Raw genomic sequence first — 24,679 nt, 5'->3', positions numbered from 1 at the left:
GGCCTGTTCACCCCACTACCATCTCAGGTGGAGACAGTACAGGTGGCTCAAAGCTGGGACCGAGAGACTGACAAACAGCTTCCATCTCCAGGCCATCAGACGATGCGGCCTCCTCCCAATACCCTGCCCTGAACTATAGTCACCATTACTAGCCTCCGCCCAGTACCCTGCCCTGAACTATAGTCACCATTACTAGTCTCTGCCCAGTACCCTGCCCTGAACTATAGTCACCATTACTAGCCTCCGCCCAGTACCCTGCCCTGAACTATAGTCACCATTACTAGCCTCCGCCCAGTACCCTGTCCTGAACTATAGTCACCATTACTAGCCTCCGCCCAGTACCCTGTCCTGAACTATAGTCACCATTAATAGCCTCCACCCAGTACCCTGTCCTGAACTATAGTCACCATTACTAGCCTTCGCCCAGTACACTGCCCTGAACTATAGTCACCATTACTAGCCTCCGCCCAGCACCCTGTCCTGAACTATAGTCACCATTACTAGCCTCCGCCCAGTACCCTGCCCTGAACTATAGTCACCATTACTAGCCTCCGCCCAGTACCCTGCCCTGAACAACAGTCACCATTACTAGCCTCCGCCCAGTACCCTGCCCTGAACTATAGTCACCATTACTAGCCTCCGCCCAGTACCCTGCCCTGAACTATAGTCACCATTACTAGCCTCCGCCCAGTACCCTGCCCTGAACTATAGTCACCATTACTAGCCGGCCTCCGCCCAGTACCCTGTCCTGAACTATAGTCACCATTACTAGCCTCCGCCCAGTACCCTGCCCTGAACTATAGTCACCATTACTAGCCGGCCTCCGCCCTGTACCCTGCCCTGAACTATAGTCACCATTACTAGCCTCCGCCCAGTACCCTGTCCTGAACTATAGTCACCATTACTAGCCTCCACACAGTACCCTGTCCTGAACTATAGTCACCATTACTAGCTTCCACCCAGTACCCTGCCCTGAACTATAGTCACCATTACTAGCCTCCGCCCAGTACCCTGCCCTGAACTATAGTCACCATTACTAGCCGGCCTCCGCCCAGTACCCTGTCCTGAACTATAGTCACCATTACTAGCCTCCGCCCAGTACCCTGCCCTGAACTATAGTCACCATTACTAGCCTCCGCCCAGTACCCTGCCCTGAACTATAGTCAACATTACTAGCCTCCGCCCAGTACCCTGCCCTGAACTATAGTCACCATTACTAGCCGGCCTCCACCCAATACCCTCCCCTGAACTATAGTCACCATTACTAGCCTCCAGCCAGTACCCTGCCCTGAACTATAGTAACCATTACTAGCCGGCCTCCACCCAGTACCCTGCCCTGAACTATAGTCACCATTACTAGCCGGCCTCCGCCCAGTACCCTGCCCTGAACTATAGTCACCATTACTTGCCGGCCTCTGCCCAGTACCCTGTCCTAAACTATAGTCACCATTACTAGCCGGCCTCCGCCCAGTACCCTGCCCTGAACTATAGTCACCATTACTAGCCTCCGCCCAGTACCCTGTCCTGAACTATAGTCACCATTACTAGCCTCCGCCCAGTACCCTGCCCTGAACTATAGTCACCATTACTAGCCTCCGCCCAGTACCCTGCCCTGAACTATAGTCACCATTACTAACATCCGCCCAGTACCCTGCCCTGAACTATAGTCACCATTACTAGCCTCCGCCCAGTACCCTGTCCTGAACTTAGTCACCATTACTAGCCGGCCTCCACCCAGTACCCTGTCCTGAACTATAGTCACCATTACTAGCCTCCACCCAGTACCCTGTCCTGAACTATAGTCACCAGTACTAGCCTCCACCCAGTACCCTGCCCTGAACTATAGTCACCATTACTAGCCTCCGCCCAGTACCCTGCCCTGAACTATAGTCACCATTACTAGCCTCCGCCCAGTACCCTGTCCTGAACTATAGTCACCATTACTAGCCTCCGCCCAGTACCCTGTCCTGAACTTAGTCACCATTACTAGCCGGCCTCCACCCAGTACCCTGTCCTGAACTATAGTCACCATTACTAGCCTCCACCCAGTACCCTGTCCTGAACTATAGTCACCAGTACTAGCCTCCACCCAGTACCCTGCCCTGAACTATAGTCACCATTACTAGCCTCCGCCCAGGACCCTGTCCTGAACTATAGTCACCATTACGAGCCTCTTCCCAGTACCCTACCCTGAACTATAGTCACCATTACTAGCCTCCACCCAGTACCCTGTCCTGAACTATAGTCACCATTACTAGCCGGCCTCCACCCAGTACCCTGTCCTGAACTATAGTCACCATTACTAGCCGGCCTCCACCCAGTACCCTGCCCTGAACTATAGTCACCATTACTAGCCGGCCTCCGCCCAGTACCCTGCCCTGAACTATAGTCACCATTACTAGCCGGGCTCCGCCCAGTACCCTGAACTATAGACACCATTACTAGCCTCTGCCCAGTACCCTGTCCTGAACTATAGTCACCATTATTAGCCGGCCTCCGCCCAGTACCCTGCCCTGAACTATAGTCACCATTACTAGCCGGCCTCCGCCCAGTACCCTGCCCTGAACTATAGTCACCATTACTAGCCTCCACCCAGTACCCTGTCCTGAACTATAGTCACCATTATTAGCCGGCCTCCACCCAGTACCCTGTCCTGAACTATAGTCACCATTACTAGCCGGTCTCCGCCCAGGACCCTGCCCTGAACTATAGTCACCATTACTAGCCTCCACCCAGTACCCTGTCCTGAACTATAGTCACCATTATTAGCCGGCCTCCACCCACCACCCTGTCCTGAACTATAGTCACCATTATTAGCCAGCCTCCGCCCAGTACCCTGCCCTGAACTATAGTCACCATTACTAGCCTCCACCCAGTACCCTGCCCTGAACTATAGTCACCATTACTAGCCTCCGCCCAGTACCCTGTCCTGAACTATAGTCACCATTACTAGCCAGCCTCCGCCCAGTACCCTGTCCTGAACTATAGTCACCATTACTAGCCTCCGCCCAGTACCCTGCCCTGAACTATAGTCACCATTACTAGCCGGCCTCCACCCAGTACCCTGCCCTGAACTATAGTCACCATTACTAGCTGGCCTCCGCCCAGTACCCTGTCCTGATGTCACGACACCGACGGATGGTGGCGCCCCTCCTCGGCCGGGCGGAGCTCGGCGGTCGTCGTCGCCAGCCTACTAGCTGCCATCGATCCTTTTTTGTTTCACTTTCTGTTGGTTAGGTCTAGGTAGGCACGCACCTGTTTTGGGTTAGTCATTAGTAGGGGGGGGTTATTTAGTTTAGCGTAGGATGTCTGTGTTTGTGCGTGATTATGTTTCTTGTCCGTTTTGTGTGCTTGAGGAACGTGTGCTGGTTTTCCTCTGCCTGTGGTTGGTTTCGTTGTGTTCACCACCGCAGAAGTATTTAAGGGCTGCGTCCCTATTTTTTGCCGACCACATCTTTTTGTTTGAATAAAGAAGTGTGGTCAAGAATTCTCTGTCTCCTGCGCCTGACTCTACCTCTCCTGCTTTCTTGAGCCAGCCCGTGACACCTGAACTATAGTCACCATTACTAGCCGGCCTCCACCCAGTACCCTGCCCTGAACTATAGTCACCATTACTAGCCTCCGCCCAGTACCCTGCCCTGAACTATAGTCACCATTACTAGCCTCCGCCCAGTACCCTGTCCTGAACTATAGTCACCATTACTAGCCTCCGCCCAGTACCCTGCCCTGAACTATAGTCACCATTACTAGCCTCCACCCAGTACCCTGTCCTGAACTATAGTCACCATTACTAGCCTCCGCCCAGTACCCTGTCCTGAACTTAGTCACCATTACTAGCCTCCGCCCAGTACCCTGCCCTGAACTATAGTCACCATTACTAGCCTCCGCCCAGGACCCTACCCTGAACTATAGTCACCATTACTAGCCGGCTACCACTCGATACTCAACCCTGTACCTTAGATAACCTACGTGAATCGGCATCCCTGTGTTTTGAGAGTTTGACAGATGTTGCTCACGGTTTGAGCCAGAAAACCATAACTGATCAGATAAATTGAAACGTAAAACAACGTGCTGCACATAGAGAGCGTCCTCTTATTAATGGGACAAGGACACACGTAGATATTTCTGGATGTGTACTCCAGCACTTTGGATTTGAAATTATACAATGACTATGAGGTTACAGTGCAGACCGTCAGATTTCATTTGTGCTCAAGAGAAATTAACGGTAAATAATGTAGTCATTTTGGAGTCACTTTTATTGGAAACAAGAATAGAATATGTTTTCTAAACACACCTAACATTAACCTAATAGTCATTGTATCATTTAAAATCCAAAGCGCTGGAGTACACATCCAAAAATGTGTCACTGTCCCAATAATTACAGAGGGCACTGTATATGAAGAGCTTAAATGTGAATGATTTTGTTTATACGTTTTTTGTGCCAATGAACTGAACATCGCCAAATGCGTCAGTAAAAAAAAAAAAAAACATTGCGCCTATTTTATGCAACCCTTGCTGTTAATACTAAGCTAAACTTTTGGAACAAGTTCATTTTCTCATCCATAGCCTCAGATGCACTGTTTAGCTCACATACAAAACGTCTTCTGCAAATATACTACTGATTAGCATCATTCTTCAATCCAAATATTACGGTGACACTAGACCAAAGATAGTTTGGTATGGGGTTTAGAAACTTGGGAACCAAGTTGGAGTTATCGGCGTGGCCCCTATCACCTGGACATGTTGAAACAATATGTCTTCACGGCTAGAACAAAAAAACCTCCAGGCTTCCATAACTGTCAATTTTTATTGACAAAAAGAACGAATTACAGGGGTCAGTTTGGAGAAAGAACAAAAAAATACGACTGAATTGTCCTCTGGATTAACTGACATTCTGGGGTAATTGTCCTCTGGATTAACTGACATTCTGGGGTAATTGTCCTCTGGATTAACTGACATTCTGGGGTAATTGTCCTCTGGATTAACTGACATTCTGGGGTAATTGTCCTCTGGATTAACTGACATTCTGGGGTAATTGTCCTCTGGATTAACTGACATTCTGGGGTAATTGTCCTCTGGATTAACTGACATTCTGGGGTAATTGTCCTCTGGATTAACTGACATTCTGGGGTAATTGTCCTCTGGATTAACTGACATTCTGGGGTAATTGTCCTCTGGATTAACTGACATTCTGGGGTAATTGTCCTCTGGATTAACTGACATTCTGGGGTAATTGTCCTCTGGATTAACTGACATTCTGGGGTAATTGTCCTCTGGATTAACTGACATTCTGGGGTAATTGTCCTCTGGATTAACTGACATTCTGGGGTAATTGTCCTCTGGATTAACTGACATTCTGGGGTAATTGTCCTCTGGATTAACTGACATTCTGGGGTAATTGTCCTCTGGATTAACTGACATTCTGGGGTAATTGTCCTCTGGATTAACTGACATTCTGGGGTAATTGTCCTCTGGATTAACTGACATTCTGGGGTAATTGTCCTCTGGATTAACTGACATTCTGGGGTAATTGTCCTCTGGATTAACTGACATTCTGGGGTAATTGTCCTCTGGATTAACTGACATTCTGGGGTAATTGTCCTCTGGATTAACTGACATTCTGGGGTAATTGTCCTCTGGATTAACTGACATTCTGGGGTAATTGTCCTCTGGATTAACTGACATTCTGGGGTAATTGTCCTCTGGATTAACTGACATTCTGGGGTAATTGTCCTCTGGATTAACTGACATTCTGGGGTAATTGTCCTCTGGATTAACTGACATTCTGGGGTAATTGTCCTCTGGATTAACTGACATTCTGGGGTAATTGTCCTCTGGATTAACTGACATTCTGGGGTAATTGTCCTCTGGATTAACTGACATTCTGGGGTAATTGTCCTCTGGATTAACTGACATTCTGGGGTAATTGTCCTCTGGATTAACTGACATTCTGGGGTAATTGTCCTCTGGATTAACTGACATTCTGGGGTAATTGTCCTCTGGATTAACTGACATTCTGGGGTAATTGTCCTCTGGATTAACTGACATTCTGGGGTAATTGTCCTCTGGATTAACTGACATTCTGGGGTAATTGTCCTCTGGATTAACTGACATTCTGGGGTAATTGTCCTCTGGATTAACTGACATTCTGGGGTAATTGTCCTCTGGATTAACTGACATTCTGGGGTAATTGTCCTCTGGATTAACTGACATTCTGGGGTAATTGTCCTCTGGATTAACTGACATTCTGGGGTAATTGTCCTCTGGATTAACTGACATTCTGGGGTAATTGTCCTCTGGATTAACTGACATTCTGGGGTAATTGTCCTCTGGATTAACTGACATTCTGGGGTAATTGTCCTCTGGATTAACTGACATTCTGGGGTAATTGTCCTCTGGATTAACTGACATTCTGGGGTAATTGTCCTCTGGATTAACTGACATTCTGGGGTAATTGTCCTCTGGATTAACTGACATTCTGGGGTAATAATGATATTATGAAATTCATTTCCAGAACTTGCCCAAAACTTTCTGTATTTGATAATTTTCCAAAACTTTTTCACGTCTGGAAAACACAATTTAAAAATGTCATGACTTTTCTAGACTTTTCATGACGGTACGAACGCTGTATCCCTGTGTGGACCAAACAATTACTGGTCATTAACACATCAGTACGGTGCTGGTCATTAACACACCACATCAGTACGGTGCTGGTCATTAACACACCACATCAGTACGGTGCTGGTCAATAACACATCAGTACGGTGCTGGTCATTAACACATCACATCAGTACGGTGCTGGTCAATAACACACCACATCAGTACGGTGCTGGGCAATAACACATCAGTACGGTGCTGGTCAATAACACATCACATCAGTACGGTGCTGGTAATTAACACATCACATCAGTACGGTGCTGGTCATTAACACACCACATCAGTACGGTGCTGGTCAATAACACATCAGTACGGTGCTGGTCAATAACACATCACATCAGTACGGTGCTGGTCAATAACACACCACATCAGTACAGTGCTGGTCAATAACACACCACATCAGTACGGTGCTGGTCAATAACACATCAGTACGGTGCTGGTCAATAACACATCACATCAGTACAGTGCTGGTCAATAACACACCACATCATTACGGTGCTGGTCAATAACACATTACATCAGTACAGTGCTGGTCAATAACACACCACATCAGTACGGTGCTGGTCAATAACACACCACATCAGTACGGTGCTGGTCATTAACACATCAGTACGGTGCTGGTCAATAACACATCAGTACGGTGCTGGTCAATAACACATCAGTACGGTGCTGGTCAATAACACATCAGTACGGTGCTGGTCAATAACACATCACATCAGTACGGTGCTGGTCAATAACACACCACATCAGTACGGTGCTGGTCAATAACACATCACATCAGTACGGTGCTGGTCAATAACACATCAGTACGGTGCTGGTCAATAACACATCACATCAGTACGGTGCTGGTCAATAACACATCAGTACGGTGCTGGTCAATAACACATCACGTCAGTACTATTACATTCACACAGAGACAAGCGCCTCACACAAACACATTCCCATTTCCTGTTTTCCCTCAGGTAGACTACCCGAGGTGTTAGGATGAGGTGTGTGTGTTTGTTAACAGTTCAATGAATGTTTCTCTGCAGTAATGTCTGCTGCAGTGGTAGAGCGGTTTGGAATCAACATCGCCATGGCTACACAAAGTGTGGTGGTGGGCTGAAGGCATCCACAGTAACAGAGAGAGGAGTGGTACTCAATGGGAGTGACCTAAGGGAAAATGAGGAAGATGAGGGAGGAAGATGAGGGAGGAAGAGGAGGGAGGAGGAGGAAGTGGAGAGAGGAGAAGGAGGGAGAAAGAGGAGGGAGAGAAAGTGGAGAGAGGAGGAGGAGGGAGGAGGAGGAAATGGAGAGAGGAAGTGGAGAAAGGAGGTGGGAGGAAGAGGAGGGAGAGGAAGTGTAGAGAGGAGGAGGAGAGAGGAAGAGGAAGTGGAGGGAGAAAGTTGAGAGAAGAGGAGGAGGACGGGGAGGAAGAGGAGGGAGGAGAAAGAGGAGGAGTAGGGAGGAAGAGGAGGTGGATAGAGGAGGAGAGAGGAAGAGGGAGGAGGAAGAAGTGGAGAAAGGAGGAGGGAGGAAGAGGGAGGAGAGGGAAGTGGAGGGAGGAAGAGGGAGGAGGAGGAAGTGGAGTGAGGAGGAGGGAGGAGGAAGTGGTGAGAGGAAATGGAGAGAGGAGGTGGAAGAGGAGGAATAATTGGAGGAGGAAGAGGATGATGAGAAAGAGGAGGAGGAAGAGGCAAGACAAGGAGGATGAGGAAAGATCAGAAAGGCTGAGGAGGAAGAGGAAGATGATGATGAGGAAGGATGATGAGAAAAAGGAGGATGATGAGGAAGGATGAGGAGGAAGGATGACGAGAAAGAGGAGGGTGATGAGGAAGGATGAGGGGGAAGAGGAGGACGATGAGGAAGGATGAGGGGGAAGAGGAGGATGATGAGGAAGGATGAGGAGGAAGGATGAGTGGGAAGAGGAGGATGATGAGGAAGGATGAGAAAGAGGAGGATGATGAGGAAGGATGAGGAGGAAGGATGAGGAGGAAGGATGAGAGGGAAGAGGAGGATGATGAGGAAGGATGAGTAGGAGGAAGAGGAGCTCACCTGAAGAACGTGACGAAGAACTGCACCAGATCCATGAAGTTACTGTGCTGAGAGAAGGCAATCTGAGGAGAGAAAGACAGCTTAGAGACAGACAAACTGGCTATAATTGGCATGACTGCATTCAATGTGTGTGTGTCTGTACGTGAGTGTGTGTGTGCGTGTCTGTGTGTGTGTGTGTGTGTGTGTGCGTGTGTCTGTGTGTCTGTCTGTCTGTGCTTGCCTGTGAGTGTGTGCTTGCCTTTGAGTGTGTGTTCTTGAGACCTTGTAAACACACACACACACACACACACACACAAACACACACACAGGGAAATGTAGTGTAATGTCCGATGCTAAACTGTAGACTATAGACACACTAAACTAACACAGCAACATGATGCTAAACTGTAGACTATAGACACACTAAACTAACACAGCAACATGATGCTAAACTGTAGACTATAGACACTCTAAACTAACACAGCAACATGATGCTAAACTGTAGACTATAGACACACTAAACTAACACAGCAACATGATGCTAAACTGTAGACTATTAACAAACCAAACAAACACAGCAGCATGATGCTAAACTGTAGACTATAGACACATTAAACTAACACAGCAACATGATGCTAAACTGTAGACTATAGACACACTAAACTAACACAGCAACATGATGCTAAACTGTAGACACACTAAACTAACACAGCAACATGATGCTAAACTGTAGACACACTAAACTAACACAGCAACATGATGCTAAACTGTAGACTATAGACACACTAAACTAACACAGCAACATGATGCTAAACTGTAGACTATAGACACACTAAACTAACACAGCAACATGACGCTAAACTGTAGACTATAGACACACTAAACTAACACAGCAACATGATGCTAAACTGTAGACTATAGACACACTAAACTAACACAGCAACATGATGCTAAACTGTAGACTATAGACACACTAAACTAACACAGCAACATGATGCTAAACTGTAGACTATAGACACACTAAACTAACACAGCAACATGATGCTAAACTGTAGACTATAGACACACTAAACTAACACAGCAACATGATGCTAAACTGTAGACTATTAACAAACCAAACAAACACAGCAGCATGATGCTAAACTGTAGACTATAGACACATTAAACTAACACAGCAACATGATGCTAAACTGTAGACTATAGACACACTAAACTAACACAGCAACATGATGCTAAACTGTAGACACACTAAACTAACACAGCAACATGATGCTAAACTGTAGACACACTAAACTAACACAGCAACATGATGCTAAACTGTAGACTATAGACACACTAAACTAACACGGCAAAATGATGCTAAACTGTAGACTATTAACAAACCAAACTAACACAGCAGCATGATGCTAAACTGTAGACTATAGACACACTAAACTAACACAGCAACATGATGCTAAACTGTAGACTATAGACACACTAAACTAACACAGCAACATGATGCTAAACTGTAGACTATAGACACACTAAACTAACACAGCAGCATGATGCTAAACTGTAGACTATAGACACACCAAACTAACACAGCAACATGATGCTAAACTGTAGACTATAGACACACTAAACTAACACAGCAGCATGATGCCAAACTGTAGACTATAGACACACTAAACTAACACAGCAGCATGATGCTAAACTGTAGACTATAGACACACTAAACTAACACAGCAACATGATGCTAAACTGTAGACTATAGACACACTAAACTAACACAGCAACATGATGCTAAACTGTAGACTATAGACACACTAAACTAACACAGCAACATGATGCTAAACTGTAGACTATAGACACACTAAACTAACACAGCAACATGATGCTAATCTGTAGAACATAGACACACTAAACTAACACATCAACATGATGCTAAACTGTAGACGATAGACACACTAAACTAACACAGCAGCATGATGCTAAACTGTAGACTATAGACACATTAAACTAACACAGCAACATGATGCTAAACTGTAGACTATAGACACACTAAACTAACACAGCAACATGATGCTAAACTGTAGACACACTAAACTAACACAGCAACATGATGCTAAACTGTAGACTATAGACACACTAAACTAACACAGCAACATGATGCTAAACTGTAGACTATAGACACACTAAACTAACACATCAACATGATGCTAAACTGTAGACTATAGACACACTAAACTAACACAGCAACATGATGCTAAACTGTAGACACACTAAACTAACACAGCAACATGATGCTAAACTGTAGACTATAGACACACTAAACTAACACAGCAACATGATGCTAAACTATAGACACACTAAACTAACACTGCAACATGATGCTAAACTGTAGACTATAGACACACTAAACTAACACAGCAACATGATGCTAAACTGTAGACTATTAACAAACCAAACTAACACAGCAACATGATGCTAAACTGTAGACTACAGACACACTAAACTAACACAGCAACATGATGCTAAACTGTAGACTATAGACACACTAAACTAACACAGCAACATGATGCTAAACTGTAGACTATAGACACACTAAACTAGCACAGCAACATGATGCTAAACTGTAGACTATAGACACACTAAACTAACACAGCAACATGATGCTAAACTGTAGACACACTAAACTAACACAGCAGGATGATGCTAAACTGTAGACTATAGACACACTAAACTAACACAGCAACATGATGCTAAACTGTAGACTATAGACACACTAAACTAACACAGCAACATGATGCTAAACTGTAGACACACTAAACTAACACAGCAACATGATGCTAAACTGTAGACTATAGACACACTAAACTAACACAGCAACATGATGCTAAACTGTAGACTATAGACACACTAAACTAACACAGCAACATGATGCTAAACTGTAGACTATAGACACACTAAAATAACACAGCAACATGATGCTAAACTGTAGACTATAGACACACTAAACTAACACAGCAGCATGATGCTAAACTGTAGACACACTAAACTAACACAGCAACATGATGCTAAAATGTAGACTATAGACACACTAAACTAACACAGCAACATGATGCTAAACTGTAGACTATAGACACACTAAACTAACACAGCAACATGATGCTAAACTGTAGACTATAGACACACTAAACTAACACAGCAACATGATGCTAAACTGTAGACTATAGACACACTAAACTCACACATCAACATGATGCTAAACTGTAGACTATAGACACACTAAACTAACACAGCAGCATGATGCTAAACTGTAGACTATAGACACATTAAACTAACACAGCAACATGATGCTAAACTGTAGACTATAGACACACTAAACTAACACAGCAACATGATGCTAAACTGTAGACTATAGACACACTAAACTAACACAGCAACATGATGCTAAACTGTAGACTATAGACACACTAAACTAACACAGCAACATGATGCTAAACTGTAGACTATAGACACACTAAACTAACACAGCAACATGATGCTAAACTGTAGACTATAGACACACTAAACTAACACAGCAACATGATGCTAAACTGTAGACTATAGACACACTAAACTAACACAGCAGCATGATGCTAAATTGTAGACTATAGACACACTAAACTAACACAGCAACATGATGCTAAACTGTAGACTATAGACACACTAAACTAACACAGCAACATGATGCTAAACTGTAGACTATAGACACACTAAACTAACACAGCAACATGATGCTAAACTGTAGACTATAGACACACTAAACTAACACAACAACATGATGCTAAACTGTAGAACATAGACACACTAAACTAACACATCAACATGATGCTAAACTGTAGACTATAGACACACTAAACTAACACAGCAGCATGATGCTAAACTGTAGACTATAGACACATTAAACTAACACAGCAACATGATGCTAAACTGTAGACTATAGACACACTAAACTAACACAGCAACATGATGCTAAACTGTAGACACACTAAAATAACACAGCAACATGATGCTAAACTGTAGACACACTAAACTAACACAGCAACATGATGCTAAACTGTAGTCTATAGACACACTAAACAAAAACAGCAACATGATGCTAAACTGTAGACTATAGATACACTAAACTAACACAGCAACATGATGCTAAACTGTAGACACACTAAACTAACACAGCAACATGATGCTACACTGTAGACTATAGACACACTAAACTAACATAGCAACATGATGCTAAACTATAGACTATAGACACACTAAACTAACACAGCGACATGATGCTAAACTGTAGACTATAGACACACTAAACTAACACAGCAACATGATGCTAAACTGTAGACTATTAACAAACCAAACTAACACAGCAACATGATGCTAAACTGTAGACTATAGACACACTAAACTAACACAGCAACATGATGCTAAACTGTAGACTATAGACACACTAAACTAACACAGCAACATGATGCTAAACTGTAGACACACTAAACTAACACAGCAACATGATGCTAAACTGTAGACTATAGACACACTAAACTAACACAGCAACATGATGCTAAACTGTAGACTATAAACAAACCAAACTAACACAGCAACATGATGCTAAACTGTAGACTACAGACACACTACACTAACACAGCAAAATGATGCTAAACTGTAGACTATAGACACACTAAACTAACACAGCAACATGATGCTAAACTGTAGACTATAGACACACTAAACTAACACAGCAACATGATGCTAAACTGTAGACTATAGACACACTAAACTAACACAGCAACATGATGCTAAACTGTAGACACACTAAACTAACACAGCAGGATGATGCTAAACTGTAGACACACTAAACTAACACAGCAACATGATGCTAAACCGTAGACTATAGACACACTAAACTAACACAGCAACATGATGCTAAACTGTAGACTATTAACAAACCAAACTAACACAGCAACATGATGCTAAACTGTAGACTATAGACACACTAAACTAACACAGCAACATGATAATAAACTGTAGACTATAGACACACTAAACTAACACAGCAACATGATGCTAAACTGTAGACTATAGACACACTAAACTAACACAGCAACATGATGCTAAACTGTAGACTATTAACAAACCAAACTAACACAGCAACATGATGCTAAACTGTAGACTATAGACACACTAAACTAACACAGCAACATTATAATAAACTGTAGACTATAGACACACTAAACTAACACAGCAACATGATGCTAAACTGTAGACTATAGACACACTAAACTAACACAGCAACATGATGCTAAACTGTAGACTATAGACACATTACACTAACACAGCAACATGATGCTAAACTGTAGACTATAGACACACTAAACTAACACAGCAACATGATGCTAAACTGTAGACTATAGACACACTAAACTAACACAGCAACATGATGCTAAACTGTAGACTATAGACACACTAAACTAACACAACAACATGATGCTAAACTGTAGAACATAGACACACTAAACTAACACATCAACATGATGCTAAACTGTAGACTATAGACACACTAAACTAACACAGCAGCATGATGCTAAACTGTAGACTATAGACACATTAAACTAACACAGCAACATGATGCTAAACTGTAGACTATAGACACACTAAACTAACACAGCAACATGATGCTAAACTGTAGACACACTAAAATAACACAGCAACATGATGCTAAACTGTAGACACACTAAACTAACACAGCAACATGATGCTAAACTGTAGTCTATAGACACACTAAACAAACACAGCAACATGATGCTAAACTGTAGACTATAGACACACTAAACTAACACAGCAACATGATGCTAAACTGTAGACACACTAAACTAACACAGCAACATGATGCTACACTGTAGACTATAGACACACTAAACTAACATAGCAACATGATGCTAAACTATAGACTATAGACACACTAAACTAACACAGCAACATGATGCTAAACTGTAGACTATAGACACACTAAACTAACACAGCAACATGATGCTAAACTGTAGACTATTAACAAACCAAACTAACACAGCAACATGATGCTAAACTGTAGACTATAGACACACTAAACTAACACAGCAACATGATGCTAAACTGTAGACTATAGACACACTAAACTAACACAGCAACATGATGCTAAACTGTAGACACACTAAACTAACACAGCAACATGATGCTAAACTGTAGACTATAGACACACTAAACTAACACAGCAACATGATGCTAAACTGTAGACTATAAACAAACCAAACTAACACAGCAACATGATGCTAAACTGTAGACTACAGACACACTACACTAACACAGCAACATGATGCTAAACTGTAGACTATAGACACACTAAACTAACACAGCAACATGATGCTAAACTGTAGACTATAGACACAATAAACTAACACAGCAACATGATGCTAAACTGTAGACTATAGACACACTAAACTAACACAGCAACATGATGCTAAACTGTAGACACACTAAACTAACACAGCAGGATGATGCTAAACTGTAGACACACTAAACTAACACAGCAACATGATGCTAAACTGTAGACTATAGACACACTAAACTAACACAGCAACATGATGCTAAACTGTAGACTATTAACAAACCAAACTAACACAGCAACATGATGCTAAACTGTAGACTATAGACACACTAAACTAACACAGCAACATGATAATAAACTGTAGACTATAGACACACTAAACTAACACAGCAACATGATGCTAAACTGTAGACTATAGACACACTAAACTAACACAGCAACATGATGCTAAACTGTAGACTATTAACAAACCAAACTAACACAGCAACATGATGCTAAACTGTAGACAATAGACACACTAAACTAACACAGCAACATGATGCTAAACTGTAGACTATAGACACACTAAACTAACACAGCAACATGATGCTAAACTGTAGACTATAGACACACTAAACTAACACAGCAACATGATGCTAAACTGTAGACTATAGACACATTACACTAACACAGCAACATGATGCTAAACTGTAGACTATAGACACACTAAACTAACACAGCAACATGATGCTAAACTGTAGACTATAGACACACTAAACTAACACAGCAACATGATGCTAAACTGTAGACTATAGACACACTAAACTAACACAGCAACATGATGCTAAACTGTAGACACACTAAACTAACACAGCAGGATGATGCTAAACTGTAGACTATAGACACACTAAACTAACACAGCAACATGATGCTAAACTGTAGACTATAGACACACTAAACTAACACAGCAGCATGATGCTAAACTGTAGACACACTAAACTAACACAGCAACATGATGCTAAACTGTAGACTATAGACACACTAGACTAACACAGCAACATGATGCTAAACTGTAGACACACTAAACTAACACAGCAACATGATGCTAAACTGTAGACACACTAAACTAACACAGCAACATGATGCTAAACTGTAGACTATAGACACACTAAACTAACACAGCAACATGATGCTAAACTGTAGACTATAGACACACTAAACTAACACAGCAACATGATGCTAAACTGTAGACTATAGACACACTAAACTAACACAGCAACATGATGCTAAACTGTAGACTATAGACACACTAAACTAACACAGCAGCATGATGCTAAACTGTAGACACACTAAACTAACACAGCAACATGATGCTAAACTGTAGACTATAGACACACTAAACTAACACAGCAACATGATGCTAAACTGTAGACTATAGACACAATAAACTAACACAGCAACATTATGCTAAACTGTAGACTATAGACACACTAAACTAACACAGCAACATGATGCTAAACTGTAGACACACTAAACTAACACAGCAACATGATGCTAAACTGTAGACTATAGACACACTAAACTAACACAGCAACATGATGCTAAACTGTAGACACACTAAACAAACACAGCAACATGATGCTAAACTGTAGACAAACCAAACTAACACAGCAACATGATGCTAAACTGTAGACTATAGACACACTAAACTAACACAGCAACATGATGCTAAACTGTAGACTATAGACACACTAAACTAACACAATAACATGATGCTAAACTGTAGACTATAGACACACTAAACTAACACAATAACAGGCTGGTAGAAGAGCTGTACTAATGACAGCCAGACCCTGGTCTCCAGGTTGGTAGAAGAGCAGTACTAATGACAGCCAGACCCTGGTCTCCAGGCTGGTAGAAGAGCAGTACTAATGACAGCCAGACCCTGGTCTCCAGGCTGGTAGAAGAGCAGTACTAATGACAGCCAGACCCTGGTCTCCAGGTTGGTAGAAGAGCAGTACTAATGACAGCCAGACCCTGGTCTCCAGGTTGGTAGAAGAGCAGTATTAATGACAGCCAGACCCTGGTCTCCAGGTTGGTAGAAGGATGTTGGAACTGACCCCCTGCTAGCTCACTCATCCCTGCATCCCAAATGGGTCCTTATTTAGTGCACTCCATTTTGACCAGGGCCATTAGGAAATAGAGGGCCATGAGCCCAAAACTAGGACAACACTGCCCCCCTATGGTGGAGGAGTGTTACTACAACACCACAGTGTATCATTGGTGACACCTCACCTCCCCTCCCCTCCCCTCCCCTCCCACCACTGTGACATGTCTTGTTGTGTTGTGTCGTCGTGTTGTGTCGTCGTGTTGTGTTGTGTCGTTGTGTCGTGATGTGTCATCGTGCTGTGCTGTGTCGTGTCGTCGTGCTGTGTTTTGTCGTCGTGTTGTGTTGTGTCATCGTGTTGTGTTGTGTCATCGTGTTGTGCTGTGTTGTGTCGTTGTGTCATGTTGGAGTTTTAGTGTGAGGAAAAACCACTGCTATTTTCTATTTTCCTCTTTTCTGTCTCTAGGTCTCTCTCTCGCTCTTCCTCTCTCTCTCCCTCGTTTCTCCCCACCCTCCTAGTCCTTCTCTCTCCCTCTCTTCTCCCCATCCTCCTAGTCCTTCTCTTTCTCCCTCTCTTCTCCCCACCCTCCTAGTCCTTCTCTCTCTCCCTCTCTTCTCCCCACCCTCCTAGTCCTTCTCTCTCTCCCTCTCTTCTCCCCACCCTCCTAGTCCTTCTCTCTCTCCCTCTCTTCTCCCCACCCTCCTAGTCCTTCTCTCTCTCCCTCGCTTCTCCCCACCCTCCTAGTCCTTCTCTCTCTCCCTCTCTTCTCCCCACCCTCCTAGTCCTTCTCTCTCTCCCTCTCTTCTCCCCACCCTCCTAGTCCTTCTCTCTCTCCTTCTCTTCTCCCCACCCTCCTAGTCCTCTCTCTCCCTCGCTTCTCCCCACCCTCCTAGTCCTTCTCTCTCTCCTTCTCTTCTCCCCACCCTCCTAGTCCTTCTCTCTCTCCCTCTCTTCTCCCCACCCTCCTAGTCCTTCTCTCTCTCCCTCGCTTCTCCTCACCCTCCTAGTCCTTCTCTCTCTCCTTCTCTTCTCCCCACCCTCCTAGTCCTTCTCTCTCTCCTTCTCATTATTCGGAAGCTGCTGCTCCTGTGTCTGTGTGCTGGTTTCTCCAGCCTCAGCCCGCTCCAAACTAAGCCCTGTCTTTAACACCATGATATGTTAAAGGGGAGGGCCCAGACCGTCACTACGTCCTGAATGATAAGTCCTGTCTTTAACACCATGATATGTTAAAGGGGAGGGCCCAGACCGTCACTACGTCCTGAATGATAAGTCCTGTCTTTAACACCATGATATGTTAAAGGGGAGGGCCCACACCGTCACTACGTCCTGAATGATAAGTCCTGTCTTTAACACCATGATATGTTAAAGGGGAGGGCCCAGACCGTCACTACGTCCTGAATGATAAGTCCTGTCTTTAACACCATGATATGTTAAAGGGGAGGGCCCACACCGTCACTACGTCCTGAATGATAAGTCATGTCTTTAACACCATGATATGTTAAAGGGGAGGGCCCAAACCAATACTACGTCCTGAATGACATTCAACTTCTAAACAGAGTTTCCGTTACATTGGACCGGCAGCATTTTAATTTACCGGTTATTTGAGAAATTAACCAGACCCATATGCATTGGGTCTGTAACCTGATTAGGTCGTTCCACCCACGCTGCTCAGAACAGACATAAATCACTTTCACATTATTGTAGTTCATATTTACAGAACATCCAACTCGAGGATGCAACGACGTCAGTCCTTCTGACTGAATTCTGATGAGCACTATGAATATGATTGGAATGACTGTCCACATGTACTTTTCCTCAGCCGACAACAGTGTTGTCATCATACCAGGTTTAGTATCATGATAACAAAACGATAATTTACACCAAAAGATACTACGGATAAAAAAATACTTTTTTTTTTTTTTACATTATGTTGATAACTGGTAATCTTCTATTCTATAATCCATTTCTTAAAATAAACACCATATTACATAACAGAAGAAAACATTAAATGTTCCTCATGCAAAACCATATCTGAGACTCAGAGCAGACAAAAACTAATGCACAACTAAATTTGAAACGGTTTTAAAATTAAATGTGATACATCTCAGGGATAATTTGCTCATCTGTGGCCATACTATTCTGTCAAATGATATTCATAAAACCTACTGTATAATTCATTATTCATTACAGCTAAATAATTTAATTTATTCAATTAATAGTTTATTTCCAAAATGAAATAAAAAAAAAACACATTGAAGCTCATTTCTGAAGCTTCTATGCTGCAAAAGTCTACATGACATAGAAATGCAATGAAATTTACACAGCACATTACGATTCCCAGAGTGCATTTCATTTCCCTGGGTGCAATGCTGCTCCCACGGTTGTTGGCTGGCTAGTGGATACTGCTAGCGGATACTGCTAGCGCATACTGTTGGCGCATACTGTTAGCGGATACTGTTGGCGGATACTGCTGGGGGATACAGCTAGCGGATACTGCTGGCGGATACTGCTGGCGGATACTGCTGGCGGTTACTGCTGGCGGATAAGGCTGGCGGATACGGCTGGCGGATACTGTTGGCGGATACTGTTGGCGGACACTGCTGGCGGACACTGCTGGCGGACACTGCTGGCGGACACTGCTGGCGGACACTGCTGGCGGACACGGCTGGCGGACACGGCTGGCGGACACGGCTGGCGGACACTGCTGGCGGACACTGCTGGCGGACACGGCTAGCGGACACTGCTAGCGGACACTGCTAGCGGACACTGCTAGCGGACACTGCTAGCGGACACTGTTAGCGGATACTGCTAGCGGATACTGTTAGCGGATACTGTTAGCGGATACTGCTAGCGGATACTGCTAGCCAGCCCAGACAAACGTGAAGTAGTCTAAATATAAACTCATCAAAAAATGAAACGGCCCTTTTTCAGGACCCTGTCTTTCAAAGTTAATTCATAAAAATACAAATAACTTCACAGATCTTCATTGTAAAGGGTTTAATTAAACACTGTTTCCCATGCTTGTTCAATGAACCATGAACTTGGTCCCGTGTGGCTCAGTTGGTAGAGCATGGTGTTTGCAACGCAAGGGTTGTGGGTTCAATTCCCACGGGGGACCAGTATGGGAAAAAAAAAAAAATGTATGAAATGTATGCATTCACTACTGTAAGTCGCTCTGGATAAGAGTGTCTGCTAAATGACTAAAATGTAAATGTAAATGTAACTTAATGAACATGCACCTGTGGAACGGTCGTTAAGACACTAACAGCTTACAGACGGTAGGCAATTAAGGTCACAGTTATGAAAACTTAGGACACTAAAGAGGCCTTTCTACTGACTCTGAAAAACACCAAAAGAAAGATGCCCAGTGTCCCTGCTCATCTGTGTGAACGTGTCTTAAGCATGCTGCAAGGAGGCATGAGGACTGAAGATGTGGCCAGGGCAATAAATTGCAATGTCTGTACTATGAGACGCCTAAGACAGAGCTACAGGGAGACAGGACGGACAGCTGATCGTCCTCGCAGTGGCAGACCACATGTAACAACACCTGCACAGGATCGGTACATCCAAACATCACACCTGCAGGACAGGTACAGGATGGCAGCAACAACTGCCTGAGTTACACCAGGAACGCACAATCCCTCCATCAGTGCTCAGACTGTCCTCAATAGGCGGAGAGAGGCTGGACTGAGGGCTTGTAGGCCTGTTGTAAATCAGGTCCTCATCAAACATCACCGGCAACAACGTCGCCTATGGGCACAAACCCACCATCGCTGGACCAGACAGGACTGGCAAAAAGTGCTCTTCACTGACGAGTCGTGGTTTTGTGTCACCAGGGGTGATGGTTGGATTCGCGTTTATCGTCGAAGGAATGAGCGTTACATCGAGGCCTGTACTCTGGAGCGGGATCGATTTGGAGGTGGAGGGTCCGTCATGGTCTGGGGCGATGTGTCACAGCATCATTGGACTGAGCTTGTTGTCATTGCAGGCAATCTCAACGCTGTGCATTACAGGGAAGACATCCTCCTCCCTCATGTGGTACCCTTCCTGCAGGCTCATCCTGATATGACCCTCCAGCATGACAATGCCACCAGCCATACTGCTCGTTCTGTGCGTGATTTCCTACAAGACAGGAATGTCAGTGTTCTGCCATGGCCAGCGAAGAGCCCAGATCTCAATCCCATTGAGCATGTCTGGGACCTGTTGGATCGGAAGGTGAGGGCTTGTGCCATTCCCCCCAGAAATGTCTGGGAACTTGCAGGTGCCTTGGTGGAAGAGTGGGGTAACATCTCACAGCAAGAACTGGCAAATCTGGTGCAGTCCATGAGGAGGAGATGCACTGCAGTACTTAATGCAGCTGGTGGCCACACCAGATACTGACTGTTACTTTTGATTTTGACCCCCTTTGTTCAGGGACACATTATTCAATTTATGTTAGTCACATGTCTGTGGAACTTGTTCAGTTTATGTCTCAGTAGTTGAATCTTGTTATGTTCATACAAATATTTACACATGTTAAGTTTGCTGAAAATAAATGCAGTTGACAGAGAGAGGACATTTCTTTTTTTGCTGAGTTTATATTGCTGTGAAGTTATGAGTGCATTTCACATTACTTTTGGGTTGGGTTTTATAATGCTCACATGAATGTCATGCTGAATATATGTTCATTGTCACTCAAAAATAATTTGATTATTACAATGAAAATGCCATGTGTAAATAGTATTTTTGGGGGGGTTTGTCAAAAAGCTGTGAGCGGTTTCATGTGATAGAGATGAAAACGTCCATTCAAAATTTAGAAAGAGGAGAGATCTAAAGATGCAACAACATGAGACGCTAATATGACTAGGATTATCATCAACTAGCATGGGTTGCTAATATTACTAGGATTATCAACAACAAGCATGAGATGTTAATATGACTAGGATCATCATCAACTAGCATGGGTTGCTAATATGACTAGGATTATCATCAACTAACATGGGTTGCTAATATGACTAGGATCATCATCAACTAGCATGGGTTGCTAATATGACTAGGATTATCAACAACTAGCATGAGATGCTAATATGACTAGGATTATCATCAACCAACATGGGTTGCTAATAAGACTAGGATTATCATCAACTAGCATGGGGGGCTAATATGACTAGGATTATCAACAACTAGCATGGGTTGCTAATATGACTAGGATTATCAACAACTAGCATGGGTTGCTAATATGACTAGGATTATCAGCAACTAGCATGGGGGGCTAATATGACTAGGATTATCATCAACTAGCATGAGAAGCTAATATAACTAGGATTATCAACAACTAGCATGGGTTGCTAATATGACTAGGATTATCATCAATTTGCATGGGTTGCTAATATGACTAGGATTATCAACAACTAGCATGGGTTGCTAATATGACTAGGATCATCATCAACTAGCATGGGATGCTAATATGACTAGGATTATCATCAACTAGCATGGGGGGCTAATATGACTAGGATTATCATCAACTAGCATGAGATGCTAATATAACTAGGATTATCATCAACTAGCATGGGTTGCTAATATGACTAGGATTATCAACAACTAGCATGGGTTGCTAATATGACTAGGATTATCAACAACTAGCATGGGTTGCTAATATGACTAGGATTATCATCAACTAGCATGGGATGCTAATATGACTAGGATTATCATCAACTAGCATGGGGGGCTAATATGACTAGGATTATCAGCAACTAGCATGGGTTGCTAATATGACTAGGATCATCATCAACTATCATGGGTTGCTAATATGACTAGGATTATCATCAATTTCTATGGTCAGATATTGGCTTTGCTACTTTGAAGCAAGTTAAGACATGCCTCATAATATGAAGTAAAATGTTAAGGTTTCAACCAATTAAGCATACGTTTTCAAAATGCATACTGCCTCCAGCTCATTGCAAAGTGGTGTGTGACACGCTGATAGCCTGCCTACCATTGCCTAAGCACTTGAAACGCTAATGGGAAGTGAGCTGCAATTTCCAGTTGAGAAATAAAAATAGTATCTGTTTTAAATCGTGGCCATCAAAACTGTTTCGAACATGAGATTGCACTTAGAATTGTTGCGCAATGATTGGGCTTCTAAAAGCACATTTAACTACAGCAGCAATGAAGGAGATGTATGAGGAGATGTACGAGGAGATGTATGAGGAGATGTACGAGGAGATGTATGAAGAGATGTATGAGGAGCTGTATGAGGAGATGTATGAGGAGATGTACGAGGAGCTGTATGAGGAGCTGTATGAGGAGCAGCAGCAGGTCTCACAAGGTCTGCTCAAACTAGGCTCTGTATCTGTATGCTGTGATAATATACAGAACTACAAACAAAAGAAATCCCAAGTGCCAAATGATGCTAATTAGCCCATATACCGACAAATTGGTCGGCGCCAAATGTATTTATCGGCTTTCATATTTATTTTGGGTCAAAAACCGGCTAACAGAGACCCTTCTCCCAACATAGTGTACTAGTTCTGACAAGGGCCCTGGGTACTCACTGGGTAAACCTACAGTCAGCCCTGGGTACTCACCGGGTAAACCTCCAGTAAGCCCTGGGTACTCACTGGGTAAACCTACAGTCAGCCCTGGGTACTCACTGGGTAAACCTCCAGTCAGCCCTGGGTACTCACTGGGTAAACCTCCAGTCAGCCCTGGGTACTCACTGGGTAAACCTCCAGTCAGCCCTGGGTACTCACCGGGTAAACCTCCAGTCAGCCCTGGGTACTCACTGGGTAAACCTACAGTCAGCCCTGGGTACTCACTGGGTAAACCTACAGTCAGCCCTGGGTACTCACTGGGTAAACCTCCAGTCAGACCTGGGTACTCACTGGGTAAACCTCCAGTCAGCCCTGGGTACTCACTAGATAAACCTACAGTCAGCCCTGGGTACTCACGGGGTAAACCTCCAGTCAGCCCTGGGTACTCACTGGGTAAACCTACAGTCTGCTCCACTCACTGGGTAAACCTACAGTCTGCTCCACTCACTGGGTAAACCTACAGTCTGCTCCACTCACTGGGTAAACCTACAGTCTGCTCCAATCACTGGGTAAACCTACAGTCTGCTCCACTCACTGGGTAAACCTACAGTCTGCTCCACTCTACTCACTGGGTAAACCTACAGTCTGCTCCACTCTACTCACTGGGTAAACCTACAGTCTGATCCAATCACTGGGTAAACCTACAGTCTGCTCCACTCTACTCACTGGGTAAACCGACAGTCTGCTCCACTCACTGGGTAAACCTACAGTCTGCTCCAATCACTGGGTAAACCTACAGTCTGCTCCACTCTACTCACTGGGTAAACCTACAGTCTGCTCCACTCACTGGGTAAACCTACAGTCTGCTCAAACTCACTGGGTAAACCTACAGTCTGCTCCAATCACTGGGTAAACCTACAGTCTGCTCCACTCACTGGGTAAACCTACAGTCTGCTCCACTCACTGGGTAAACCTACAGTCTGCTCCAATCACTGGGTAAACCTACAGTCTGCTCCACTCCACTCACTGGG

At 43.8% G+C, this 24,679-nt stretch overlaps 1 protein-coding gene across 7 annotated transcripts in view; it reads right to left on the bottom strand.

Annotated features, from left to right (window-relative positions):
• The window catches only part of LOC115161816 (attractin), a 254,934-nt gene that overhangs the window by 85,634 nt on the left and 144,621 nt on the right, over positions 1-24,679 (bottom strand). For all 7 annotated transcript variants that reach the window (XM_029712598.1, XM_029712600.1, XM_029712599.1 and 4 more), the window contains one exon: positions 8,692-8,753. In XM_029712598.1, coding sequence (XP_029568458.1) covers positions 8,692-8,753 — 62 coding nt within the window. The remainder of the gene's footprint in view (positions 1-8,691; positions 8,754-24,679) is intronic.

Source organism: Salmo trutta, chromosome 25 (genome assembly GCF_901001165.1).
Source record: "Salmo trutta chromosome 25, fSalTru1.1, whole genome shotgun sequence".
Classification (NCBI taxonomy): domain Eukaryota; kingdom Metazoa; phylum Chordata; class Actinopteri; order Salmoniformes; family Salmonidae; genus Salmo; species Salmo trutta.
Note: the sequence above shows the minus strand (reverse complement) of the source record. Positions and strands in the feature narration are given on the sequence as shown.